The sequence below is a fragment of the Hippopotamus amphibius genome, chromosome 15 (genome assembly GCF_030028045.1).
Source record: "Hippopotamus amphibius kiboko isolate mHipAmp2 chromosome 15, mHipAmp2.hap2, whole genome shotgun sequence".
NCBI lineage: Eukaryota > Metazoa > Chordata > Mammalia > Artiodactyla > Hippopotamidae > Hippopotamus > Hippopotamus amphibius.
In genome coordinates, this window is record NC_080200.1 from 40068393 (window position 1) to 40094530 (window position 26138).

A 26138-nucleotide genomic window follows, 5' to 3' on the forward strand; every position below is an offset into this window, starting at 1 on the left:
GACTGGGTGATTCACCTCATCCCCATTCCACTGATGAAGAAACTGAGGCTCACAGTTTATTTGATTTCCCTAAACTCACAAAATTACTAAATAGCAAAGGAGAAACATGAACCCCAAACTTCTGACTTCATATTTCATGCAGCTTCCAAGATACCAGCCACAGCACTGATTAACACGCCTTGATTAATGGAGTAAATTTTCTTCCATCACATGTTTATCTTCTGCCATGGCTGATCAGCTCCAGAGATCTGAGGAGAGGCACCAGGCATCTGGTCAATGCAGCTCTGTCGGGCAGATCTGAGCAGAGAGTCTAGCGGTCAGCCACCCACGCTCCAGAGTGACTTGTAAACAGCAAAACCATCATATGTTATTCAGCCGTTGGTGTCTCACAATACAAAAGGCTGAAGCAGACTTACTCATAGTCTACAGCCTCATGGATACCTTGGATTAGGAGGCTACAATGCTGGACATCTGTCTGTCCCCAAGATCCAAGTGCAGAAGCCACAGCAGCACAGGAAAACCCTGCCAGCAAAGTAGACAGAGGGGAAAATGAGGAAGGAGCAGCCACCACTCTCTAACTCAAGGGAACTTGAGCTAAAATCTCTGGGCTTGTCCCAGGTAGTTCCTGACAGTCTTCCCGTCCTAGAGAATAAAATCTGTCCTCACCCTCATCCCAGCAAGAAAAGCCAAGACTTCACTGCCTTAAGACAAATTCTGAATGAGCCCACTCTAGATACTCAGAATGTAAGCTGAATTAGCTGCATTAGAAATTGTAATAGTTGCCTATTACCGTGTAACAAATTACCCCAAACTTAGTGGCTTAAAACAACAACCATAATAAATCAAGTCCATACTGACAGTGGGGCCTTGCAGAGCGAGGTGGTTCGGTAGAGGGGGGAGGACAACAGGATTCTAGACTTTTATGTTGGAACTTGAAAGTCTACTTGTGAAGTTTTTCTCTCTTTCAGGACCCTCAATGAACTGTGAAATGCAGCCTTGAAAACCCCCCACCTGGAACCAGGTGTACCTCACATCTCGTTGCTAGGTGTATTCATTTCCTAGGGCTGCCTTAACGAATCATCACCAACTGGGTGGCTTATAACAACAGAAATTTAGTCTCTCACAGTTCTGGAGACCAGAAGTCTGAAATCAAGGTGTCAGCAAGGCCATGTTCCCTCTGAAGCCTCAGGGGAAGGATCCTTCCTTAGGGCCTCTTCTTAGCCTCACTGTTCCCAAGAATCCTTGGAGTTCCTGGACTTGTAGCCACGTCACTCCAATAACTGCCTCCATGGTCACATGGTCTTTTCTCCTCTATGTGTGTGTCTCTCTGGGTCTTCACATGACCCTCGTATGCGGACAACAGCCATTGGATGCAAGGCCCACCCTAATCCACGACGACGTCATCTTTTCACTAGTTGCCTCTACAAAGACCCCCATTTCCAAATAAGGTCACATTCTGAGGTTCCGGGTATGCATGAAATTTGGGGGGACACTACGCAACCCAGTACCTAGGACCGTTTCTCAGAATCACCTTCGGCCTCCCCAGCTGGGCATCCACTGATAAGGTAAGTGAGTCATTCTCTTCGCACGGATGCGTCACTCTTCTGACCCTCCACAATTCTATTTGGGTAACCAATTCTAAGAAAAGAATCCTATGTACATAAAGAAACTCCTAGACAAAACTCTAAGATCTTAAGACAAAGCAGCATTGCTCATAATAGCAAATTTGTAAGCAATCTATATTTCCAATAATAGGAGAATGGTTAAGTATAGAAGATGCTGTACATTTATATAATGGATTACTAAGTAGCCTCTAAAATTATACATGAGGTTTGTAATAATGTAGAGAATTTACATGTTTATTTAAAAAGTGAAAAATACACCATATTTTAATTCATATGACGAAAGTTATGTTTTAAGAAAAAGAGAAAATGACTCAAAATTGTACATAAAACAATTGGAAAGACATTCAGCCAAATATTAGCACTATTTGTAGTTGAATGGTTGAATTTCTTTTTCCCTTTTAGGTTGTTCCATTTATATATTTCTGCCAAGCAAACCAACCCACAACTCGTTGCTTAAAACAATAATCATCATTCATTTTTCTCATTCATCTGCAATTTAGGCAGGGCTCGGTAGAGGCTGGTGCATCTCTGCTTGATGCCACAACAGCAGATGTGATTCCACTGGGACTGAAGGATCTGCTTTTTAAGATCTCGCAGTAACATGTTGGTGCTGGCTGTTGGCTGGGAACTCTGCTGGGGTTCTTGGCCAGAGGCCTCAGTTCTTCTCCACGTGGGCCTCTCCATGGGACGACTTGGGCTTCCTACCAGTAAGGCAGCCGGCTTTCAAGAACGTGTGTTCTGAGAGAAAGGAAGTAGAAACTGCAAGTTTCTAAACGCCTGGGCCTGGCAACTAGCACAGCACCGCTTCTGCCACGTTCTGTTAGCCAGGCCATCACAGAGCCTGCTCAGATTTAAGGGAAGGGGATCTTCTTCATGAGAGGAACGTCAAAGAACTCGTGGCCAACTTTCATCACCATTACAAACCAATTTTGACCCCTAATATAAATTCTCCAATAATTCAGAAAACTACTTGGAAAAGCAAACTTCTCCTCTTTGCCCTCAAAGTTCCTTCACTACCTACAGACCTCTACACACACACACACACACACACACACACATTCTCTCTCTCTCTCTCCCAGCTTTAGACACTTTGCTCCTGGCCTGATCTTCTCTCAGTTCTTTGGTGAGGGTATTAAGTAAAAGAGTACTGGTCCTGGCGGCTTGCAGTAGGCCCATCCCATTCCAGACAGATATCTTTCAAAGGTGTCCCGTAGCAACCCTCCATTTCCTGATCTCCTCCCACACAAGAAGGCTGATAAGTGGATGAAGCACATCACCTCTAAAGGACTCCTGACCCAGGCTGTGTGTTTACATCGAATCAGGCCCCTGCTTGCCCACCCTTCCTCCTCCCATATGTGACTCTTGGGTTATCAAACACAGGAGGGCTCACAGTTGCCTGATATAGTCATGTTCATTCTTAAAAATCTTTCCCAGTTGACCCAAGTCTCATAATATGTGCTCTGAAGTCACATAAAGAAGTGCTCCCCTTTGGATGCTGCCTTCGTGTAATCATGAAGCCGAACTCTTTAGTTCTGAGTGGTACGGAAGGCTAATAATTGTTCAAAGAATAAATACAGGGTCTGACTACAAAGCAATAAGATTAACTGGCTAAGAACCGTATGTTCACGTCTTTAGTTTGTCTGGTATTTTGAGTATGTGAGTGAATGTGTGTGAGAGTTATGTTCTGGTTTTCAAGTCTGAATGGCTCAATTCTACACAGTCTTCTTGGGAGATGAAAGAGCTGCCAGCAACACCTAATATCCCAGAATTTTAATGAATGCTAGAGATCCTCTCCACAGAAAGATGTATATGAGCAAAGGCAACATATGCTATGCTCTTTGAGGGGGTTCACAGACACCCTGCCCAGGGCAAGAACCCTATGCTATGGTATCTCAGATCTTCGGTGACTCAGGATAAGTCAGTGCCTTAGGATGTCATGGTGGCTGAGGTCTTGTTGGGTCACCCCAGTAACAGCACTGACGCCTGTTTACAACCTTGCTTCTCCCTCAAGCCAGCAACAGTTAGTTACCTGTGAACATCCCAACACAGAAAGGCAAAGCAGCCTGGATATGGACCAGGCTTCAGTATTAATATTCCTCCTTCCCATCTGCAAGGCAGAAGCACTTCTCACACTTCATTCTCTCCCCATCCCTTCCTCTCCCTTCCCTCTGCTAAATATTAAATGAGCACCTTTTTAAACTCTTTCACAGGGCGAGGATCTAGGAATACAAATGTGAATAAAATACGTCTCTTCTCCTGGAGGAAACCATAATTTGAAATGATACGTGTACCCCAATGTTCACTGCAGCACTATTTACAATACCAGGACATGGAAGCGACCTAAATGTCCAACAACAGAGGACTGGATAAAGATGTGGGGTGTGTGTGTGTGTGAGTACATATAATGGAATATTACTCAGGCATTAAAAAGAATGAAATAATGCCATTTGCAGCAACATGGATGGACCTAGAGGTTGTCATACCGAGTGAAGTAAGTTAGACACAGAAAGACAAATACCATGTGAGATCACTTACATGTGGAATCTAAAAAAAGGGTACAAATGAACTTATTTTCAAAACAGAAGTAGAGTCACAGATGTAGAAAATAAACTTAAGGTTACCAGGGGATGGGGGGGGTAGGGATAAATTGGGAAATTGGGATTGACATATACACACGACTATATATAAAATAGATAACTAATAAGGACCTACTGTACAGCACAGGGAACTCTTCTCAATACTTTGTAATGGCCTATATGGAAAAGAATCTAAAAAAACAGAGTGGATACATGTATAACTGATTTACTTTGCTATATACCTGAAACTAACACAACATTGTAAATCAAGTATGCTCCAATAAAAATTTTTTAAAAAATAGCTCCTCTTATTTTTCAGAACTCATTAAATATTCACAGACCCAATGTAGTTAAGTTTTTATGATCTACTTACCAGTGGGGGAAACAGACACACTCAGGCCTGCAAACCACGTACACGTACACACAATTCAACATAAAAGAAGGCTGTAGTGGAGAGATATGTAAGCAACTATGGGGGCAGAGGAGGGAGCAAATAATTGTTGGCCTGGATGGGTCATGGAAGACTGTTCAAAGAAGGTGACGTGGTCCCCATGTTCAGAAACAAACAGGCAGACCAAGAAGGGACAAGTGCAAAGGCATTCGAGGGCCAAAGAGCACGGCACCTCCGGGTTCACTGTGGGTGGATCTCAGAAGCACATGTCAGATCGGCAGGAGCTAAAGGGAGAAAAACCAGGAGAGGCCAAATCCTGCATGTCAGTGCCCTCAGGACCATACACATGGGTTAGAGATAGAACATGGAGCCTTTGGCAGGCTCTAAGCCGAGGAATGAAATAATAGGGTTTGGTTTTAGAAAGCTAATTCTGATAGAAGAATAAAAAAACATGGATTAGATGAGGACCAAATGGAAAACAGATAGATGAGTAGAGAGGCTCTTGAGAGGTCCTGGTGAGGGATGAAAGGGGGGGTGTCGATTCTAGTAGGAGCAGTAGGGAAAGACATGGAGATTCAGAAGAAGCCCAGATAGAAACTGGCAAGTGATTAAATGAGGTGGGAGTGGGGGTGAGGGAGAAGTCATTACTATGACTTTTGGGTTCCTTATTTGAGCGAACAGAAATGGGGTTGACCAGGATCAGGAAAACAAGATTATATGGGGTCAGAGAACTGAGGCCTGAGGGGCCTGAGGAGCATGAGGCCTGTGGGGTCACCCCCCACTCTGTTTCTGGCACTGAAACAACGGATGAAATGAGTGCCCACTCTTTGTCCCGTTCCGGCTCTGAGGTCCCTGCTCACCAAAATCGAGACTGGAAATTCTTCTGTGTATTTTGATAATCTTGTGTGGAAAAAATAATTTTTTTACAAAACTCTCCCAAGTGAGATGGATCATCTCAAGCATGAAAAGGGCCACTTGTGCTGTGGGTAACACTGAGAAAAATCATCTTCGTGCTAAATTTGCCTTTCCTGACATCACAGCAGACTCCGCCAAGACCACTACGATCAAGTTTTTGTTCCTTCCTCCAGCCCTCTACTGCAGCTTTTGGCTGTGCAAGACGAATACTTCCATATGGTGCAATGTTTATGCTACGGCGGGGAAAAAACATGAAATGCTTTCAGTGAATTTTATCCAAGAAGCAATAATCCTAAGCAGCTGGAACAAAATATTGGTCTGTAATTGATTTTGGATGAAGTGTATTTCAATAAGAATAGGAAATTTGGGGCAGTAATTTGTTAATTACGGATGTCTAGGAATCTTGGGTGTCTTCATACAGTACTCCATAAATGTAATCTTGGACAGATTATTTGATATCTTGGACTTCTGTCTCACCTATAAAATGGGTTTAGCAATTTTACCTATTCATGGGGTTTTGGAGAGGATCAAATGAGCTAATCCAAGAGGTCAGAAGTCATCAGATAGAAGGCACCTGGCAAGTGTTAGTTCTTTCTCTTCTTACCCATTAAGCTCGGTGACAAAGGAAGGGAATGGGATGAATATGGGGATGGGGGAAAAAAAAAAAAAGGAGAGAAAATATCTTCCAAGAATGAAGGTTTTTAGGATTTATCTATGAAGAATGCCCACTGCCACCTCAGAACTGCAGATGCAAAAAAATCTGTGTGAGTTCGAGGGGTTGTTAAAAAAGACTTTGGAGGACGGGTGTCAGGGAGTGCGGTATGTGAAGTCTGTAGAACCAGAAGCTTTCTGATCATTTTGGATCATCATTCACTCTCCTAACTACTTAATTCACCAGGACAGATGAGAGCAGGAGGGCAGAAGGCAAGAGTATTAAAAAACCTGAATTGTCTAGAGGAGATTATTCGACACACAAAAACTACCCCAGGTCGATAAAGGCAAATTTAGCACAAAGATGACTTTCTCATTGTTACCCACAACACAAGTGGCCCTTTTCATGCTTAAGAATGAAATAGGATTTTATTCTATTGACTCATTATTACTTCGGACAAACTGCCAACTTTTGTTTTAGTTTTCTAGTCACAAAAGCACAAAGATCTTTCAGAATGATTTTTAATGCCTTCTATTTACATAGCTTTTACATTTACAAAGCATTTCTATACTTTTCTAAATTAATACTGATAAAAATCAGGCAAAGTCGATATCATCAGCTCTATTTTAAAAGAGCAAATATTTAGTGTATATTTACTGTCAGGTACTATTCTAAAGGCTTTACAAGGATGTCTTATCGAATCCTTCTGACAAAGCTACAAAGGTTATACTATTATCACCTGAGTCTAGAAGAGAGGAAACTTAAGAACTCTCCCAAGATGACCCAAACAGTAAAGAGCAGAGCCAGGATTTGAACCCACATCAGCCTGACTTCAAAGCCTGCTTCCTAACTCCTACTCACTGCTTTCTGCTGTTGAAGGATAATCAGATACACGTTCTTTCCTAGTATGGCAATACTTTAAGATGGAACTCAGCTTAATTATTTAGTCATTAAACAACTGTTGTGAAATTATACAGAGATATTAAATCTTTTGGTGTCCATTTCCATATTATGCTTCTAAAATTGCTCGACAGATGTACATCTCAATGTACATTTCCCTCCCCCAAGGTTATAACAATTTGTACAAGACCAATAACTGCTGAATAAAGTTTCCAAATACTTACAGTACTTAGTAATAGGCTAAGAATCTGTTTCTTATTTACTTATAATACAGTTTAATAGTTGTAGGTAAGAAAATGTAAGCACAATTTTACTGAAGAGTGGCTACCAATCTTCTGAATGGTTCAATAATGCAAAGGACAAAACCGGTTCATAAAAATGTATTTTTATTTCATTAAAAAAAAACAACAACACACACCAAAGCTGTTCAGTATCCCTCCCCCTCATGCAAACAGCTCTCACATGAGATTCTTCAAATTTTACGTTTTTTCCATTCTGGCTCATTCTTTGCTTCCTCATCATCAGATTCAACTTGGGCAAACATGGTTTTGGGCTGAGTCCTAATAGAAAGTTAAGGAGGAGAGGAAGAATTTAGTCAGCAGTTAGACTTCGCTATTTTCATCAAGTGGAAGCACATGTGGGGGATCAATTATACCCCAATTATTAGATAATCATTAAACTTCTGGCAAAGAAAAGGAGGGTGGAACTTTAATTATGTTCAGATTCTTTTAAAGGTTTTCCTTCTGTGGCAGACTATGTATGTTGTCCTTTCCTTAAATAAAGTGAAAATGTATCAAATTCAGTGGAAACTCATACTCCATGACCACCCGCCACCTCAGACTCAGGCTAACCAAGACTGCTGGGGAGGTCAAACTATAGTCACCAAGCAAGAATCTACACGGTCTTTACTTATAACTCTCTGGGCTGTTTCTAGACTTAACTAGTCCAAATACATGTGATTATGGTGCACATAAATGGGAGAATCTGCATCAACAGTTTTCTAATTTAATGAGCTTAAAATAATAGATAACGTATATAGTAATTCGGGCCGGTGCGCAAAAATACAAAACAAAACAAATGAACATTCCTTCCACCAAACACCCAGAGCAATGCATGGAAACGTCAAGCATATTAGGATACAGCACTGAGGATCACTGCTCTAACACTGGCACAGGTTACATCAAGCAATCTTTGCATTAGCACCTGCTGTGCTTTGTAAACGTATCTGGTTCAATGACATTCCTTTTTACATCGTTCACACAGAAAATAACTGCCAGAAAATATCAAATGGTCATAATTTACGCTCTTTTCAGTCATGCTATTGCTGATTTCCTTTTTAAAAAAAGCTCTACTGCATTATGAGGAAACATTAAAGCATGATATCTAAAGATGATATACTTTAGCTTACATTTTCATTTAGAGTTCAATTCATAATATCAAGGTAAATACAGAATGGTAAAAATGGTAAAATAATGTCAGTAATTCCTTTTATCTGGCAAGTGAAACAGGGTTACTTATATTACTAAACAGGTGGTTGCCAGAGGGCAGGGGGATATAGGGAGGAAGGAAATAGGTGAGGGAGATGAAGAGGTACAAACTTCCAGTTATATAATACATGACTCACTGGTGTGAAATGTACGGAGTGGGGAGTAGTGTCAATAACTGTGTAATATCTTTGTATGATGACAGATGCTAACTAGACTTACCACGATCACCGCGAAATGTATAGAAATAGCACATCACTATGTTGTGCTACCAGGAACCAATACAGTGTCTTAGGTCAATTATACTCCAAACACAAACAAAGAAATTAATAGAAAAACAGATCAGATTTGTGGTTATCAGAGGTGGGGGTGGGGGAGGGAGATTTGGAAGAAGGCAGTCGAAAGGTACAAACTTCAAGTTAGAAGACAAATGCTAGGGATGTAATGTACAACGTGATAAATATAATTAACACTGCTTTATGCTCTATGAAAGTTGTTAGGAGAGTAAATCCTAAGGGTTTTTCAACATAAGGAAAAAAACGGTTTTTTCTATTGAATTTTGTGTCTATATGAGATGATGGATGCTCACTAAACTTAATGTGGTCATCATTTCATGATGTGTGTAAGTCAAATCACTATGCCGCACACCTCAAACTTATACAGTGCTTTATGTCAATTACATCTCAATAAAACTAGAAAGAAAAAAAAACCCCTTATTATTAGTTCTTGCTGTATAAACCATCCACATTCCACGCTGATGTTGTTCTGACGCAAGCCATGTACTAGAATTCCTCACACATAAGAGTCACAATTCCTGCCTCTCCAGTCACCTGCCTAGAGAGCCCAAGCTGTCCCCATACACAATCCAGTTGGTTAAATTTCTTGTTGTCACTTCTTGTTGACACTGTTATGACATCTCTAAAAAGTCATAGCTCTAACATTTACAAAACCAGTTGCAGATTTTCATAGGTCATGAGTTGCTGAACTACTGGAAAGCAGGACCACTGGCTTTCTAACATGCTACAACAAGGCAACTTGTGCTCATGACATATTTCATCTTCTGGCAAAGATGTTGACCCCCCTTGGGTACAGACAAACCTGTACAGGAACAAATTTGTCTGGTCTGAAAAATCCTTTGGAAGCCTGAAGCTGTGAGGAGTCCTCGAGCTAAGCCTCAGGCTGGGGATTCATTCCCAGTTTGGTCACTGACTTGCTTCGTCACCTGGAACAGGTGTTTCCCCTCTCAGGGGTTTGGTTTCCTCCTCTATCAAATGTGGGGGTTGAACCTGATTAGTGGGTCCCAAAGGAATAAAGACCCAGGTGAAATGTGTGTTTTTAACATTAATTCAAGTATAATATCAACAGAAAAGTGCGTATTTCATAAATGTACAGTTCTCTGGATTTTCATAAACTGGACATGTCATGAAACTAACACCCAGATGAAGAAACAGAGTATGACAAGTAGCTCCAAAGCCCCTCATACTCCCTTCCAGTTACTAATAACCCCCCCAACCTAGGGTAATCATATCCTGACTTTTGGTCACATAGATCAGCCTCACCTGCATTTGTCCTGTCTCTGTATGATGCCTACAGTGTGCACTATTTTGTGCCTGGTTTCTTCCATTCAGCATCATCCACGGTGCTGTGTGTAATGAGGATGTTTGCAACAATACATTCCAAAAAATGCAAAAAATGCCCCCCCCAAAAAAAAAGAAAAAAAAAAAGAGGGCAATACTGTGCATTTTACTGTGAGCAAAAATGTGTTAATACAGCATAAAGGGGAACACTCCCAAACTCATTCTACGAGGCCACCATCACCCGGATCTTAAAGCCAGGCAAAGATGTCACACACAAAGAAGAAAATTACAGGCCAATATCAATGATGAATATAGATGCAAAAATCCTCAACAAAATACTAACAGACAGAATCCAACAGCACATCAAAAAGATCATACACCATGATCAAGTGGGGTTTATCCCTGGAATGCAAGGATTCTTCAACATACGAAAATCAATCAATGTGATACATCATATCAACAAATTGAAGGATAAAAACCATATGATCATCTCAATAGATGTAGAAAAAGCTTTTGACAAAATTCAACATCCATTTATGATAAAAACTCTCCAGAAAATGGGCATAGAAGGAAATTACCTCAACATAATAAAAGCCATATATGAGAAACCAACAGCCAACATCATTCTCAACGGTGAAAAACTGAAAGAATTCCCTCTAAGAACAGGAATAAGACAAGGGTGCCCACTCTCACCATTATTATTCAACATAGTTTTGGAAGTTTTAGCCACAGCAATCAGAGAAGAAAATGAAATAAAAGGAATCCAAATTGGAAAAGAAGAAGTAAAATTGTCAGTCTTTGCAGATGACATGACATTATACATAGAAAACCCTAAAGATTCTACCAGAAAACTGCTAGCACTAATCAATGAATTTAGTAAAGTAGCAGGATACAAAATTAATGTGCAGAAATCTCTTGTATCCTGATACACTAACAATGAAAGAGCAGAAAGAGAAATTAAGGAAATTCTCCCATTTACCATTGCAACAAAAAGAATGAAATACCTAGGAATAAAGGTGCCTAAGGAGGCAAAAGACCTGTATGCAGAAAACTATAAGATACTGATGAAAGAAATCAAAGAGGATACAAACAGATGGAGAGATATACCATGTTCTTGGATTGGAAGAATCAACATCGTGAAAATGACTATACTACCCAAAGCAATTTACAGATTCAATGCAATCCTGATCAAATTACCAATGGCATTTTTCACAGAACTAGAACAAGAAATTTTACAATTTGTATGGAAATGTAAAAGACCCCTAATAGCCAAAGCAATCTTGAGAAGGAAAAACAGAGTTGGTGGAATCAGGCTTCCTGACTTCAAACTATACTACAAGGCTACAGTGATCAAGACAGTATGGTACTGGCACAAAAACAGAAATATAGATCAATGGAACACAACAGAGACCCAGAGAAAAACCCACGCACATGTGGACACCTTATCTTTGACAAAGGAGGCAAGAATATACAATGGGAAAAAGCCTCTTTAATAAGTGGTGCTGGGAAAATTGTCAGCTACATGTAAAAGAATGAAATTAGAACACTTCCTAACACCCTACACAAAAATAAACTCAAAATGGATTAAAGACCTAAATGTAAGGCCAGACACTATAAAACTCTTAGAGGAAAACATAGGCAGAACACTCTAGGACATAATCAAAGCAAGATCCTTTTTGATCCACCTCCTAGAATCATGGAAATAAAATCAACAAGAAACAAATGGGACCTAATGAAACTTACAAGCTTTTGCACAGTGAAATAAACCATAAACAAGACAAGAAGACAACCCTCAGAATGGGAGAAAATATTTGCCAGCAAAGCAACAGACAAAGGATTAATCTCCAAAATATACAAGCAGCTCATGCAGCTTAATACCAAAAAAGCAAATAACCCAATCCACAAATGGGCAGAAGACCCAAATAGACATTTTTCCAAAGAAGACATGCAGATGGCTAACAAACACATGAAAAGATGCTCAACATCACTAATCATCAGAGAAATGCAAGTCAAAGCCACAATGAGGTATCACCTCACACCAGTCAGAATGGCCATCATCAAAAAATCTAGAAACAATAAATGCTGGAGAGGGTGTGGAGAAAAGGGAACCCTCCTGCACTGTTGGTGGGAACGTAAGTTGGTACAACCACTGTGGAAATCAGTATGGAGATTCCTTAAAAAACTAAAAATGGAACTACCATATGACCCAGCAATTCCACTACTGGGTATATACCCAGAGAAAACCATAATCCAGAAAGAAACATGTACCATAATGTTCATTGCAGCACTATTTGCAATAGCCAGGACATGGAAGCAACCTAAATGCCCATCAACAGATGAATGGATAAAGAAGATGTGGCACATATATACAATGGAATATTACTCAGCCATATAAAGGAATGAAATTGGGTTATTTGTAGTGAGGTGGATGGCCCTAGAGTCTGTCATACAGAGTGAAGTAAGCCAGAAAGAGGAAAACAAATACCGTATGCTAACTCATGTATATGGAATCTAAAAAAAATGTTTCTGATGAACCCAGTGACAAGACAAGAATAAGGACAGAGATGTAGAGAACGGACTTGAAGACACGGGGTGGGTGGGGGGGATGAAAGGGAAGCTGGGACAAAGTGAGAGAGTAGCACTGACATATATACACTACCAAATGTAAAACAGATAGCTAGTGGGAAGTTGCAGCATAACATAGGGAGATCAACTCCATGACGGGTGATGACTTAGAGGGCTGGGATAGGGAGGATGGCAGGGAGTCAGGGGAGGGAGGACATATGGGGATATGTGTATAAATACAGCTGATTCACTTTGGTGCACAGAAAAAAACTGGCACAACAGTGTAAAGCAATTATATTTCAATAAAGAGCTTAAAAAAAAAAAAAGAAAATGTGTTTAAGTGAAATGACTGTCCTTTATTCTGAGATAATGTTATTCTATTTATTTTGTAATAAAATGTGCTGGAAGTTTAAAAAAATCCTTAGAATGAGCTACTAAATTCCTAAGGGAATAAAAAGAAGATGGTCTTCTAAAGATACCTGGCAATGCTTCATAGCTCATCAACATTAGTTTGCAATGAGACTTAAGTACTCAAGAAGTTGTAGTGCTGCTTTTCTTGAATGTAAAAAGGAAGAAAGCCTAGAGTTTGAAAAGGCTATTTCACTTATGTAGTCACTTTTATTTTTTATAATCCACCTACTCTCAAGTATTTTTAGTAGGTTGGTGGCTAACATTGAAGGGCACAGAATCAATGGAACTATTTAACCAGGGGCAGAAAGGAAGTAATGATGGCAAAGAGGCATGGGAGAAAGCTTTGGGGGGAATGGAGATACTCTACAATCTTGACTGAAGTGCTGATTGCACAGGTGTACACATTTGTCAAGACTTGAGGTGGGTGCAGTTTTTATTTTATTGTAAATAAACTATATCTCAATAAAACTGACTTACAAAGGAAATCAAAACAAAACAAGTAGAAAGTCAACAACAAAAGAACAAAAAGGTATGTAACTGAGCATAAAACTTAGCACTAAATTTCCTAGAAGCCAAGGCAAAAGGAAAAGAAAGAGAGAAGTTTTTCAAAGGATATAACTTACCCCCACTAGCGTTGAACTCAGCAGAATTCACTGAGTAAATTTTCATATCAGGGTCACTTAGACTATCACTTTCAATTACCAGACCACCACAGTTTCCTTTTCCTCTCCAAGTATTTTAACTTAAGGGATAGCAACTTGTTTGGAAGGTTGAATGGTCTTCTTTGTGAAACTCCATGAATCTATTTTAAATTCTACTTCTGAACTAATAAAAATGTTGTCAGCAAAATAGCCATATTACGTGCACACAACATCAAATCATGACACTTAGCTTTCATGTTCCACTTAGCATTCAACAGCCATGCTCCCCTTCCCCAAATTGCCAAAATCAAGGCATAAACCAGTATTCAAATTTTGCCAGCAGTGCTTGCTTACCACTTCTTTCATTTCACTGCCCAGATAGTTAATAATTGTTAAGAATTAAGCTCCTTTCAACAAATAAGGTTGGGAAAATTGTGTATCCATATGCAATGTAATTGGGCTCTTACCTTACACTACATACAAAATTTAACTCAGCATGGATCAAAGACCTAAACCTAAGAGCAAAAAGTATAAAATTCATAGAAGAAAACATACAGGAAAGTTTTATGACATTGGATTTAGCCATGATTTTTTTGATATGACACCAAAAGCACAGGCAACAATAAAAATAGGTAGTAAACTGGACTGTATCAAAATTAAAAACTGTACATTGAAGGACAAAATCAACAGACTACAGTGAAGAGTTGCTGTTTAGCAGGTACAAAATTTTAGTTTTGGAAGATGAAAAGAGTTCTCGAGATTGGTTGCACAACACTGTGAATGTATTAATACCATGAAAATGTACACTTAATAATGGTTAATATGGTAAATTTTACGTTATGTGCATTTTACCAAAATTAAAAAACGAAAAGACTAGGCTCCTGAACTTGGGAATAAGGAAGAACAAATCCCCTTCCTGGGATAAAAAGGAGGCACCTTGGAAAGGGCCTCAGCCTCCAACCTGGGGCCATGCCTAAAGCAGTGTTTCTCAAAATATCTGGGGTGCAAGGCCAGACTTTGTTTTCTAATTTCCAACCACTTGCAGATAAATATTTCTAGAAAAATTAAAAGACTACAAAACACAGATCCAAAATTTTATTAGATTCAATAAATATATCAAATCGTTATAAAATTTTCTAAGCTTCTCTTGTCAGCACTGGCTGGTGGAGCACATTGCAAGTAGCATCTGCTGGCAGCTCCATCCCTCCCCTTGCTTGGGAAAGGAAGGCTTGAAAGCAGGGCTCTGAAACCAGACGGTGGAGTAAGAATCTGTCTTCTTAACATAAACTTTTATACATGATGAACTTCCTCCAACTGCAGCAAAATATTTTTCACATCTAGAGAAGCTGGCCCTGTATGATCGTACTGAAGGCTTGGTGAAGGAATCAGGCCTGACGTTGCACTCTCACAGGGCCACCCCTTTAAGGAGCAGTCCTTCATTCTCAGGAGTATGGCATAGGGAGGTGAAGGGAGACTTGGACCTCGGAAGGAAGTTTCCCTCATTTCAATCCACCCTACCCCCAAAACCAACATACTTACAGCACAGTTCAGCACCTTCCAATAAGAGCTGTGTGTTGTCTGCTGAAAAAAGACCAGGTTCTTCAAAAAATATTATTTTACTTTAGCACAATGAATATCTCTGTCTAGCCTAGGGAATGCCAGTGTTTTATAGAAGCAAATTGAGAGAATTATAGCTTTAAATTTTGCAGGTATTCTTTCTTCTCAGCAATTTTTATCTTTAAATTTATTTCCAGCAGTTTTTCTTTTGAGATTTTTTTGGAAATCCATATATGAGGAAGACCAAAAAAAAGAAAGAAAAAGGAAAAAAAAATCAATTCAGGATTATTTAGGGCATTTAAAACAGACGTCTTTAGTCACCACTTTTCAAAACAATGAAGAACAGAGACGGTTAGGCAATTTCCAGCAGAGTCAGAAACAGAACCAGGAGATTTCTTCCCTGGGGGTGGCCTGATTTGCCTTTGGCACAGAAAACTACTACAAAAATAAATCAACAGTGTCAAGCAAGAGCAAAATGACACATGCAGAAAGATAGAATGTTTTGAAAATACTTAAAAGCTGGTCCAGAAATTCCTACTTTTAAAACCAATAGGAAACCAACAAATAAACAATAAAAACCCTCTAAGCCCCCTTCTAACCTTGTCACTGGCCACATAAAATGTATTCCTTTCTGGGCTGCTTGAAAAAATGGAATTTATACACTGATCTTAACACAGACTCTTCTGGGTGCTTCCATGAGGAAAAGGAAAACAAACTAAACCAAATGGGCACTGAAGACATGGCAGTAACTCAGGAAATACACATATAAATAAATAATGTGCAAGAAATCTATTCCACTGCTTAAGAAAGCATTTCCATTACCACCCATTCCCCGTCTTCTATTTAAGCAGTTCCTCTAGAATTCGATCACCTCCTTTCTCAACTCAAACTTACAGCCTCATGGCAGATTTACCTCAGTTGCCCCAAACAAAAGCCTATAAAGGGACTGACCTGAAGAAAAGGAAGGTAAGGGGAACATTCCATTAAGCCAAGCATTGTGCATTCTCAACATTAATGGGGATAAGGTAAGCCTCACTGAGAATCAGTAAAGCACTCACCCTATTGAAATCAGCTTTATCCAGACTATTTATTTCACTCTTCTCCTGTCCACACTTACCCATTTTTCTAAGTGTTAAATGAAAACTTAAACTTACAGAAGGCTGATGTGAAATCTGTATTTTCCAGTTTGATTAACTCACTTGGCAAATAGTAAACATTTTTCACTTGACTATATATGTCATCTTGTTTATTAGTTACCAAGAAAAGGAGAGAAGATTAGATAGCGACATAGTTATTACTGCTAACCATTAAATAAACTAATCAGAGGAGAGCTGATGTTTTTTTAAAATTTTGTTTTAGCTTCAGTAAACTCTGCATTTGCTAATAGTTAATGTTTCATGAAGTAAATATAAAAGCTTGAGCAAATGTCTTTCTCAAATCTATAAATTCTGAATAGCTGATACTTTGTGCTGATTAATTCTCCCCTTGGAACATTTTTTAAACTGAATTCTCAAAGTTATTTGTACAAAGTGAGTCTTTTCCAGCAACAGTGTGCTGTAGAAAAATGACAGAAGCCCAACAGAAACTGAGTCCCACCTTCAGTGTTTCTATCCAGAGGAATTTTGTGTAGAACAGTCAGTAATGAATAAAAATTCTCCCTGTAATCTTCTAAAAGGGCATTTTTTTGCATACAATGTTTGTGTAAGCGATTCAAAGAGTCCTTTCAAAGATTCAAAGGTTGTCCTTTCTCTTCTGACTAAATTCTAACCTAGGTTTTCTACACTTCTCCTCAAGTGCTCAAGCCAGAGTGAGATTCAAAATGTTTTTGGCTGCAACGGGAAGTCCACAGGTCAAATTCTTCTTAGTTACAAATATTCTCCTGATATGATTCATTCAAAAAGCATAAAGCAAGCTCCAGAGTAACAGAACGAGTATGAGGGGAAATCACTTGTAATGTTTAGTCATCAGTATGTCACTATCAACCACAAGCTTTTTTGGCTCAGAGCCCATTGTTTATTATGAAGGAAAACCTCAAAGCCAAAGTCAATTACAACCATGACTTGACAATCTGACACACTTGTTAACCCTGTTAGCATGAATATGGTCCAAATGAACTCTGACCAGTCATCACAATTGCAGAATTATTAAGATTAAATAAAGGCTTGACCAAAAGATTCCACTTGAAATGGTCCCTTCTTTCTGGTAAAGACCTAATCAAAGATCATTTTTATTTATTTTTAATTTTTATTTTATATTGGAGCATATGTTGGATTAACAATGTGTTAGTTTCAGGTGTACAGCAAAGTGATTCAGTTATGCATAAAAATATTAGGGATGCATAAGAAGATAAGAGGCAACAAGGCATTTCTAGACAAAGAATGTTCTGTCTTCTTCAGGAAATGAACACAATATTTTAGAAAATAGCTAAACATATCTCAGACTCATTAAAGAGGACATACTAACTCATAATGCTTGTATGAGAGTTCAAAGACTGGGTGAGGGTGGAGAAAGGGACATACGTGGATACTGAAGGGGAAAAAAAAGGAGGAAAAAACAAAAACAGAAAGAACCCTATAAAAATCACCATTATCAGTAAGTGGGTAAACAAGTTAGAATGATTAAATCTTTGAAGAGCGCAGGTAACGTCAATGCCATCTCTAAGCTCACACTGATAAAACAGAACGGTGTGCCACAATTTCTACTCGAAAACATGTATGAAAGCTGGGCATTAGCACAGCCCTACTCTGTTACTTCCTAGATGGGGACAGGGTCTCAGCGAAGGTAAGTGAGTCTCAGAGCAGGAACTAAACCCCAGGACTTCTGATTCTCAGTCTAGCGTTCTTCCATTGTGCCACGCTGGTTCACACAGTAATTTTTCGGCTTCACTATTATTCAACTTTTCCAATAACTACTTATCGTTGCTTTGTGATGAGAAGCATACACTGCGGTAGTCAAAAGCAGAAGCTTGACTCTGAAGCCAGACCACCTGTGTTCAAATCCCAATTCTCCCTCTTGCTACCTGTACAGCTTTCGTCAAGTTACAAGTCTCAATTTCCTCATATGTAAAATCGGAGCAATAATGCCACTTTCCTCATGGGACTCTTGAGAGGGTTAAACGAGTAATATATGCATGAAGTTCTTAAACGAGCCTGGCGTGGCATAAGTATAACAGCAGTGTCATCATGACCACATCCCTTGCTTTGGCTATCAGGTGCTCCTCACCTCAGATTTTCAAAAGTTGTATGTAGCATATATGTGATAAAAGAATCCACATATGAAACACAACATAGCAGCTTGCTACTTTTTAAAAACCCTGGGGGAAATATTTTTCTATGTAAATAACCTGTCTTTGGTCTGAATCTCTACAATCAAAATCATCTATTCCATATATCTGAATTTCCGGAAGGGCGAGTCATTTGTGGTGTACTGTAAATAATTACTTTTTTATCATTATTACTGGACATTAGATGCAAGATAATCTCCTGGAGGACTTCTTAAGGTGCAGATTCCCGGCCCCAATCTCTCAGTCTAAGTGAGTTGGGGTGAAGTCTAGACATCTGCATTTTTAACCCTCCCGCTCCCACCCTCAACTCTGACACAGTCCACAAAATCACTGTGAGAAACGCTGGCCTTTACATAGGAATACGGTGGTCAGAGATATCTCAGGGAACCAAAACTCAGGGGGAAAAAGTTATATTTCTCACTGTGGGTTTATGTCTCTTCCCGGCACAAATAATATATAAATCTTCACTCACTCAAAGAGTGACCTCTTGAAATATTGCCTAGTAACTCAACGTGACTTAGATGGATCCTTTATAGATGGGAATGTTTTACGGCACACACATATACCCACGTATCCTGTATCAGACAAGACGCACACTGAACATTAAATTGACTGAACCAGCAATAATGGCAGCTTATCTGGCAAGAAAAGGGACCATGGCTGACAGCACTGTCCGGCTACTGGCCAGGGTTCAGGCTTCCACACACAACTATCCCTGCTGATGTGTAAGCTAACAGCATTCTGGACTTTTATCTGGCCTGCGCCTCAGCCAGCTCCTTTCCCTCCCTCCAGCAACATCTTTTGACAAGAAACGGTAACTGAATCTGCCCGTGTGCAGCTCAACAAGAGTCCTCTGTGATCCTGCTGTGTTTTAAAACCTTCATGGCTATTACTGATACACTGCGAGTGCCAGGAATGAAACGTAAGTACTCCACGATAAAGGTAAAGAAGCGTTCAAAGACTCTTTGTTTTCACCACTGGAGAATAAAGGGGAGTGTATGCCACGTGCAAGCAGGCAGATCTGTGTAATATCTAATTGTGCTTTTCTGCCATAAAGCAAGATACCGTAAATCTTCATTTCATCACCGACACAAGTCAACTGCAGTGAAGAAAAACAACCAGACGCACATTCTCAATTACAGTGACCTTTATGAAAATATCCTTTTAAATATTAGCTTCCCTTCCAACACTCTGCCACTTGGCAGTAAACAGTATACTCTAGCAGGTGAACACAGAAGAAACTGTACTGCAATTCTGGCTAAGAAATCACATGCCACAGACAGTGCCATGAACTTAGTATGCAATACATGTAAGGTGACAAAACTGAGTGGAAGGAAAGAGATGGGAGCAAAATGCAGCAGCAGAAAGGTGTATATTAAGAGAGATCACAGTCCTCCAAGAAGCTCATAAAATTAGGGATCAAGAGGAATGAAGTCTAATTCTAGCTGCAATCATTGTGAATTGCAAGTCTCTAAGTTTCAGTCTCTTCACATGGAAGGTAAGCATATGACAAACCTGTTCCACCCATTTTGCAGAGCTACTATTAAACTAGCCTATTATTCAGTTGTAAATATCATTAAACCAACTACAATGCAGGAATATGTCATTGGGTAAGAGCAATCAATGAACAAAACCAATTTCTGCTTCAATTAATTATATTTAAAGAAAGTAGAAAATCTGAATGAATTTTTTTTCAAGGAAATATTAATTACCAAGCAGACTCAGAAGAGTCAGAAAATCCAAACAGTCTACATGAGGGGATGGAAAAGAAAGAGAAAAACTTAAGGAATTACTACTTACCCTCCCCTCCACAAAAGCAACAGCCTTTGACAGCTTCACGGGTAAATTCTATCAAATTTTTACAAAGTAGATTTAATGGTATTCAAAACAGTTCGAGAGTATATACAGAAAAGGAAAGCATACAAAGTTTTTACGAAGGCAGCCTAACACCTGACAAAGAACAAACTATAAGCATGTGAGGGCCATACCAAAGAAGCGAGGATGATTCAATATTAGGAATTTTATAATATAATTAATCATATTCATTGATCAAAGTAGAAATACACAGGGAATTCCCTGGTGGCCCAGTGGTTAGGACTCCGAGCTTCCACTGCAGGGGGCGTGGGATCAATCCATGGTCCCCTGGTCGGGGAATTAAGATCCTTCAAGCCGAGAGATGCTGCCAAAACAACAACAACAAAAACCCAATCCTCCCAAACAAACAAACAAACAAACATAAAAACAAAAACAAAGTAGAAATACATAGAGATACAACAAAGGAATTCTATAAAATTCACCATCTATTTCAGATGAACATGTCTCTCATTTTTATACAGTGTTTTCTTCACATAGGATGCTCCTGCCTTGGGTATCTGCACAGCTCATTCCCTCACTTCGTTCACCTTAGCAGAGGTTCTATCCTGATCACCATAACTAAAAATTGTGCCCCTCTCTCCCCCTGATTACTCTGTGTCCCCTTATCTCTATTTTATTTTTTATTGCACTTGCTACCATCTAACATTTATAGATTTATTTATTGTCTATCTCTGTCTACTAGAATATAAGCTCCATAAACCACAACTCAGAACAGTACCTGACACATTACAGATGCCCAATCTTTGTTGAATGAATAAATACAGTAAAAAGAGATGAATTCTTCTTTAATATCTTGTATGTGTGTGTTTTCAAAAGTTGTCATGCTTTATGGAAAAATACTATTAAACTGAACTATATGAAATGGCTGATATTTGACATTTTTTCATCTACAGAAAGGGCAATTACTATGTTTTAAGTGAATCATGCTAAAGTCCAAAGTGAGTGAAAAGGATGTGCACTATTACTGTTATTATTTAATATTGTCTGGCAGTACCAGTCAGTACAATTAGATAAGATAAAGAAATAGCAGGTATAAAAATTGGAAAGGAGGAGGTGAATTTATCATTATTTGCATATGATATAATTTTATGAACCCTCTGTAAATCCCTCTAAATCTGACCACATTAAAATAAATTTTTTTTCACATGGGGAAAAAATGCCGTACAGTAAAAATAAAAATGACTGACTAGTACAAATATTTGCAATATATGACATACAAAGGGTTAAGCTCCTTAATATAAAGAACTCTTACAAATCAGTAAAAAGAGGACCAATCAACCAATAGACAAAAGGGCAAAAGACATAAATAGAAAGTTCACAGGAAAAAGAGGATTCTAACATATGAAAAGATGCTTAAAATTTTTTGAATGAAAGTGTAAACTACAATGGAATACAAGGTTTCACCTATTGGACTGACAAAGATAGAAGTAATATACTCTCTCAGCAAGGATGAGGGGAAGGAGGCTCTGATACATTGAATAAGGGAGTTAAAAAGTCTCTTTGGAGGAAATGTTGGCACTATCTATACAAATTTAAGATGCAAGTATCTTTTGACTTGGCAATTCTATTTCTAGAAGTTTTTGCACGTGTGGGCAAATAAGTAGTCCAAAGATATTAATTTCAGTATTGTTTATAATAACAAAAGATTGAAAGCAATGCAAATGTCCTTCAATAGGGTATTGTTTTAGAAAAGTGTAATATATCCATAGAATGGAAAATGTCAAGAAAGTACACAGCATGAGCTAGATATGGATGGGTCTGGTCCAGTCTCCCAAGTAAGAAATAAAGCAAAAAAATCAACAAATAATCAAAAACAAAAATCAGCTTGTAAAACATGTTATATACCTATTTTTAAACAACAAATGTTTCTACGCACATGGACACTCTCTGGGAGGACATACAAGAACCTTTCAGCGGGGTGTATCTCTAAGTAGCAGAACGAAGGAACTCGGGGTTAAAGTGAAAGGGAGCTTTTCAAATTTCCATCATCTATGCTTTAGCATTGCTGGATTTTTTAAAGACTGTGTACCTGTATTACCTAAAATCTCAGACATGAAAATTACATTATCAAAACAATTAGTTGTTAGAAGTTAGAACAATAACCTGTAAATTCTAAGGCCAGGTTCCTGGCTTGGGGGTTCTAACAATGACTTACAACCTAGCAGGTTCTAAAAGTTACCTCTCGGTGTCTCATTTTCTTCAGTGGTAAGTTTGACACCTTTCTATGAATTATATGTTGTATCAATTATTAATCAGCAAATAGTATTCTTTCAACATTTGTGGAGACACTTCAATGATTTACTTTGTGTACAAACGTACGTACATCCATCTGGAGCAGTTCACTATCAAAATGACACTGTGTTCGGCAAATTTTATTTTATATTTTATTAATTTTAAATTAATTTTTACTGATGTTTGACAGATTTTAAACCATGGCTCTGTTTACTCTTCTTTCCTCAGCTAATTTCTGGTATGCTTCTAAACAAGCTTTTTGAAGTATAAAAAAATCCCTAATAATAATAGAAAATAACTACTCCATTAAAAACAGAAGTGTCAGAGGCGTAATCTATAAGCATATCTGAGTGCCAAGGATGTGTTGACATATATTAGCTTATACACACACAGATTCTATACAAATGAAGGCTAAATGCAAACTATCTAGCTGGCCAGCCTTGATATGACCCTCTTGGCTGTTGTAATATTATCCAACTAATTGTTCAGAGATGTTCCATCTGTAGTGTCTGGTTATTAATACATGTTGCAAACATCCACCACTGAGGTTACACACTAAAGTCTGTTCTGCTACAACACATACAGCAGAGGACGTGGTGCTCCCCACCAGGGGCCATCAAACCCCTTCAGCATTCTTACGCTTTCATAGCAGCAGCAGTACCTCTCTCTCTTTGTCAGATGGCTGTCGGCAGGTTGCTAAAGCCCTGGAGAGCTGGAAGTGCCTGAAACGTTTCCCCCAATCCAATCTCCATCACCAATGACTAACAGATGTTGGAGTGAAGTACTCTAGTTACCGTACCTCTGACCAGGGTCTCCAGGATAACCTTGTGGGACTAAGCCAAAGCGACCCGTCCTGGAACTGTGTTTAATATTGTGCTCTTTCTTGGCTTAAATCATCTTTATAAGAGTCTTTATCTCAGGGTCTGCTTCTAAGGAAGCCAAGCTAAGAGAGCGTGTTTTACTTTTATGCAAAGTAGCTTATAATGATCAGCAGATAGGGGATCAATATCGGTATAACATGTAAGTTGAGTTGATTTATAAAGGAATTTTTTCCAACGTATAAATGTTTTGAAAAGTAACCAGGGTCCAGCTTTCTCATAATTGAAGAGAAAACTTGAGCAATACATAAAAACATCAAGAAAAAAGCTGAATATACTTCCAACAATACAAAAATACATATACACAAATTTATGCACTATGTTAGTAATTGCAAAATGCTGGAAGCAATCTAAATATCCATACATAGGAGAGTGGTGGAATAAACCATGGTATATCCATACAGTGGTGCACTACACAGCTGTGAAAAAGAAGGAGAATGAGCTCTAATATCTGATGGAGAGTGATTTCCACGGCATACTGCTAAGCGGAAAAAAGCAAAGCTCAGAAGACTATTTATAGCACGCTACCTTTCATGTAAGAAAGGAGGGACTATAAGAAAATACAGATCTGCATATCTGTGCAAAAGAGGATAAACCAGAAACTAAAGAGACCAGTTACCTACAGGAGTGAGTGAGAAAAGGACTGAAAGAAGCAGGGGTAATGGAATGGGGGAGCAGGGGCAAAGAAGGAGGGACACTCCCCTGAGTGTATCTCTTTTAATGTTCTGACCCTTAGCACCACAGTGACAGTTCACATACCCTACACACACCCTAAAAAATACAGGGATATAAAGACTGAAAATAAGCCTAACTTCATTTTCAAATAAATAACATAACCACACTGATGGGAGTGGAGAAGAAAAGAGCTAAGCAAGTTGACTAGATACTGTAAGGGTAAAAAAAGACAAAAAGAACTGTACACAAATGCTGTAACTTAGTTAGGAAAAGTGTTTCTCACAGGGGGGTCAGCAATTCTAAAACTACTTTAGGTGTGGACTAGAATTAAACACATCAGTAAATATATTGTAGATAACACTAGCCGGCTTTCTCACTATTGGAGAAAGAAGTTACAGATATGCAAAGGGGAGAGGTTAAATGAACGTCCTGGTACAGGATTAAAATCAGAGGCATCAGTTTACACTCATACTCTTTAAAATATACATACAGACAGATACACATAGAAATATGTATGCATCTGTGTAGGCTAGTATCATATATATATCTGAGCTGTGCTGGCCGAGAGGACCTAGAAGCAATGACATTTTAGTAGCAATAAGCACATCTAGCACCAATCTCTTGGTTTCTAAACATCATTCTCCAACAAAAAAGGAGCCAGGGCTCCTTAGAGAAATGATTGATTCTAGGACTGTGGCAAAAAAAACAAAAACAAAGATGAGACTGGAACATTTTGTGGAGCCAGAAAGCAAGGATGTGCTAAAAAACAAACAACCCCCAAAACAAACACCTTGTTGAAAGAAGAAAGAAGCCGTTCTGAAGGAGAGTCTATTGGTCAAAACTGGAACAATGTGAGCAACACACTAAATAACGATAGTACTGGATTTTAACCCACAGAATAAAGTATTCTGAAGTCCATACTTAATATTTTAAAAACTTGAAAAATAAATAAATGTGAGAGGAGCAATTCTTCCTTTTAGCAGAATTCCAATCAATAAATGTAGAAAAAAAGAGGGAAATAGAAAACCACCACTAGGCAAACACCACAGCACTAACAGCTGCAGGCAAATCTACCCATGTATGATAAAATGAGAGAGCAAAAGTCTGAGAGACAGGATTTGCCTAGTCTTAAAATGTTACTCCCAAGATAGTTATTAACTCAAAATGGAATGACAGTAATTTGACAATGGAGAACTTTGGCAGACATCACCTTAACCAAGTGATCAAAGTTAGCATCGCCAGTCATCAGACTTAGTGACATGAAGCCCTTGATATGATGCACCGAGAAGGATATAACATCACTCCTGTGTTATTTTTGCCAAAAATACAGTTTTATTCCAATCATGAGAATACATCAGACAAACCCAAACTGAGAGAAAGTGTTCACTGAAAGCACCAAGGTCATGAAAGATGAGAAACACTAAGAAACTGTTGTGACTGAAGGAGACCAAGGAAAAGTAACAACTAAATGCAACGGTGGGATCCTAGATAGGACTGTAGAACAGAGGAAGGATATTAGCGGAAAAACTGGGAAAATCACACAAGGTCTGTAGCTCAGTTAACCGTATTATACCCATGTTAATTTCACTGTGTTGCTAATTAATTGTACTACGGCCATGTAAGGTGCTGACATCAGGGGAAGTTGGGTGAAGAGTATACATGAACTCTCTGTACTGTTTTTATGATTTTTCTTTAAGTTTAACATTAGTTTACAATAAAAAATTAAAACTCCAAAATTCTACAATATTACTGTTCTTTAGTGTAAATGTAGCTGCTTTAGTGGCTGAGGGAATCTAAGCAGGCAGGCTCTACTCTACCTATGTAAGTGTTACTTACAAACACAGCTCTACAAATAAAAGTTAAACTGTTCCCTTTCATTTGCTTTTAACCCTGCCTAACTA

The 26138-nt window shown here is 38.7% G+C and overlaps 1 protein-coding gene across 1 annotated transcript in view; it reads right to left on the reverse strand.

Annotated features, from left to right (window-relative positions):
- Window positions 1–7428: 7428 nt before the first annotated feature.
- Window positions 7429–26138, reverse strand: part of WDR70 (WD repeat domain 70) — a 282841-nt gene continuing 264131 nt past the window's right edge. The window contains exon 18 of the mRNA XM_057708918.1: window positions 7429–7619. Coding sequence (XP_057564901.1) covers window positions 7532–7619 — 88 coding nt within the window. The 3' untranslated portion in view covers window positions 7429–7531. The remainder of the gene's footprint in view (window positions 7620–26138) is intronic.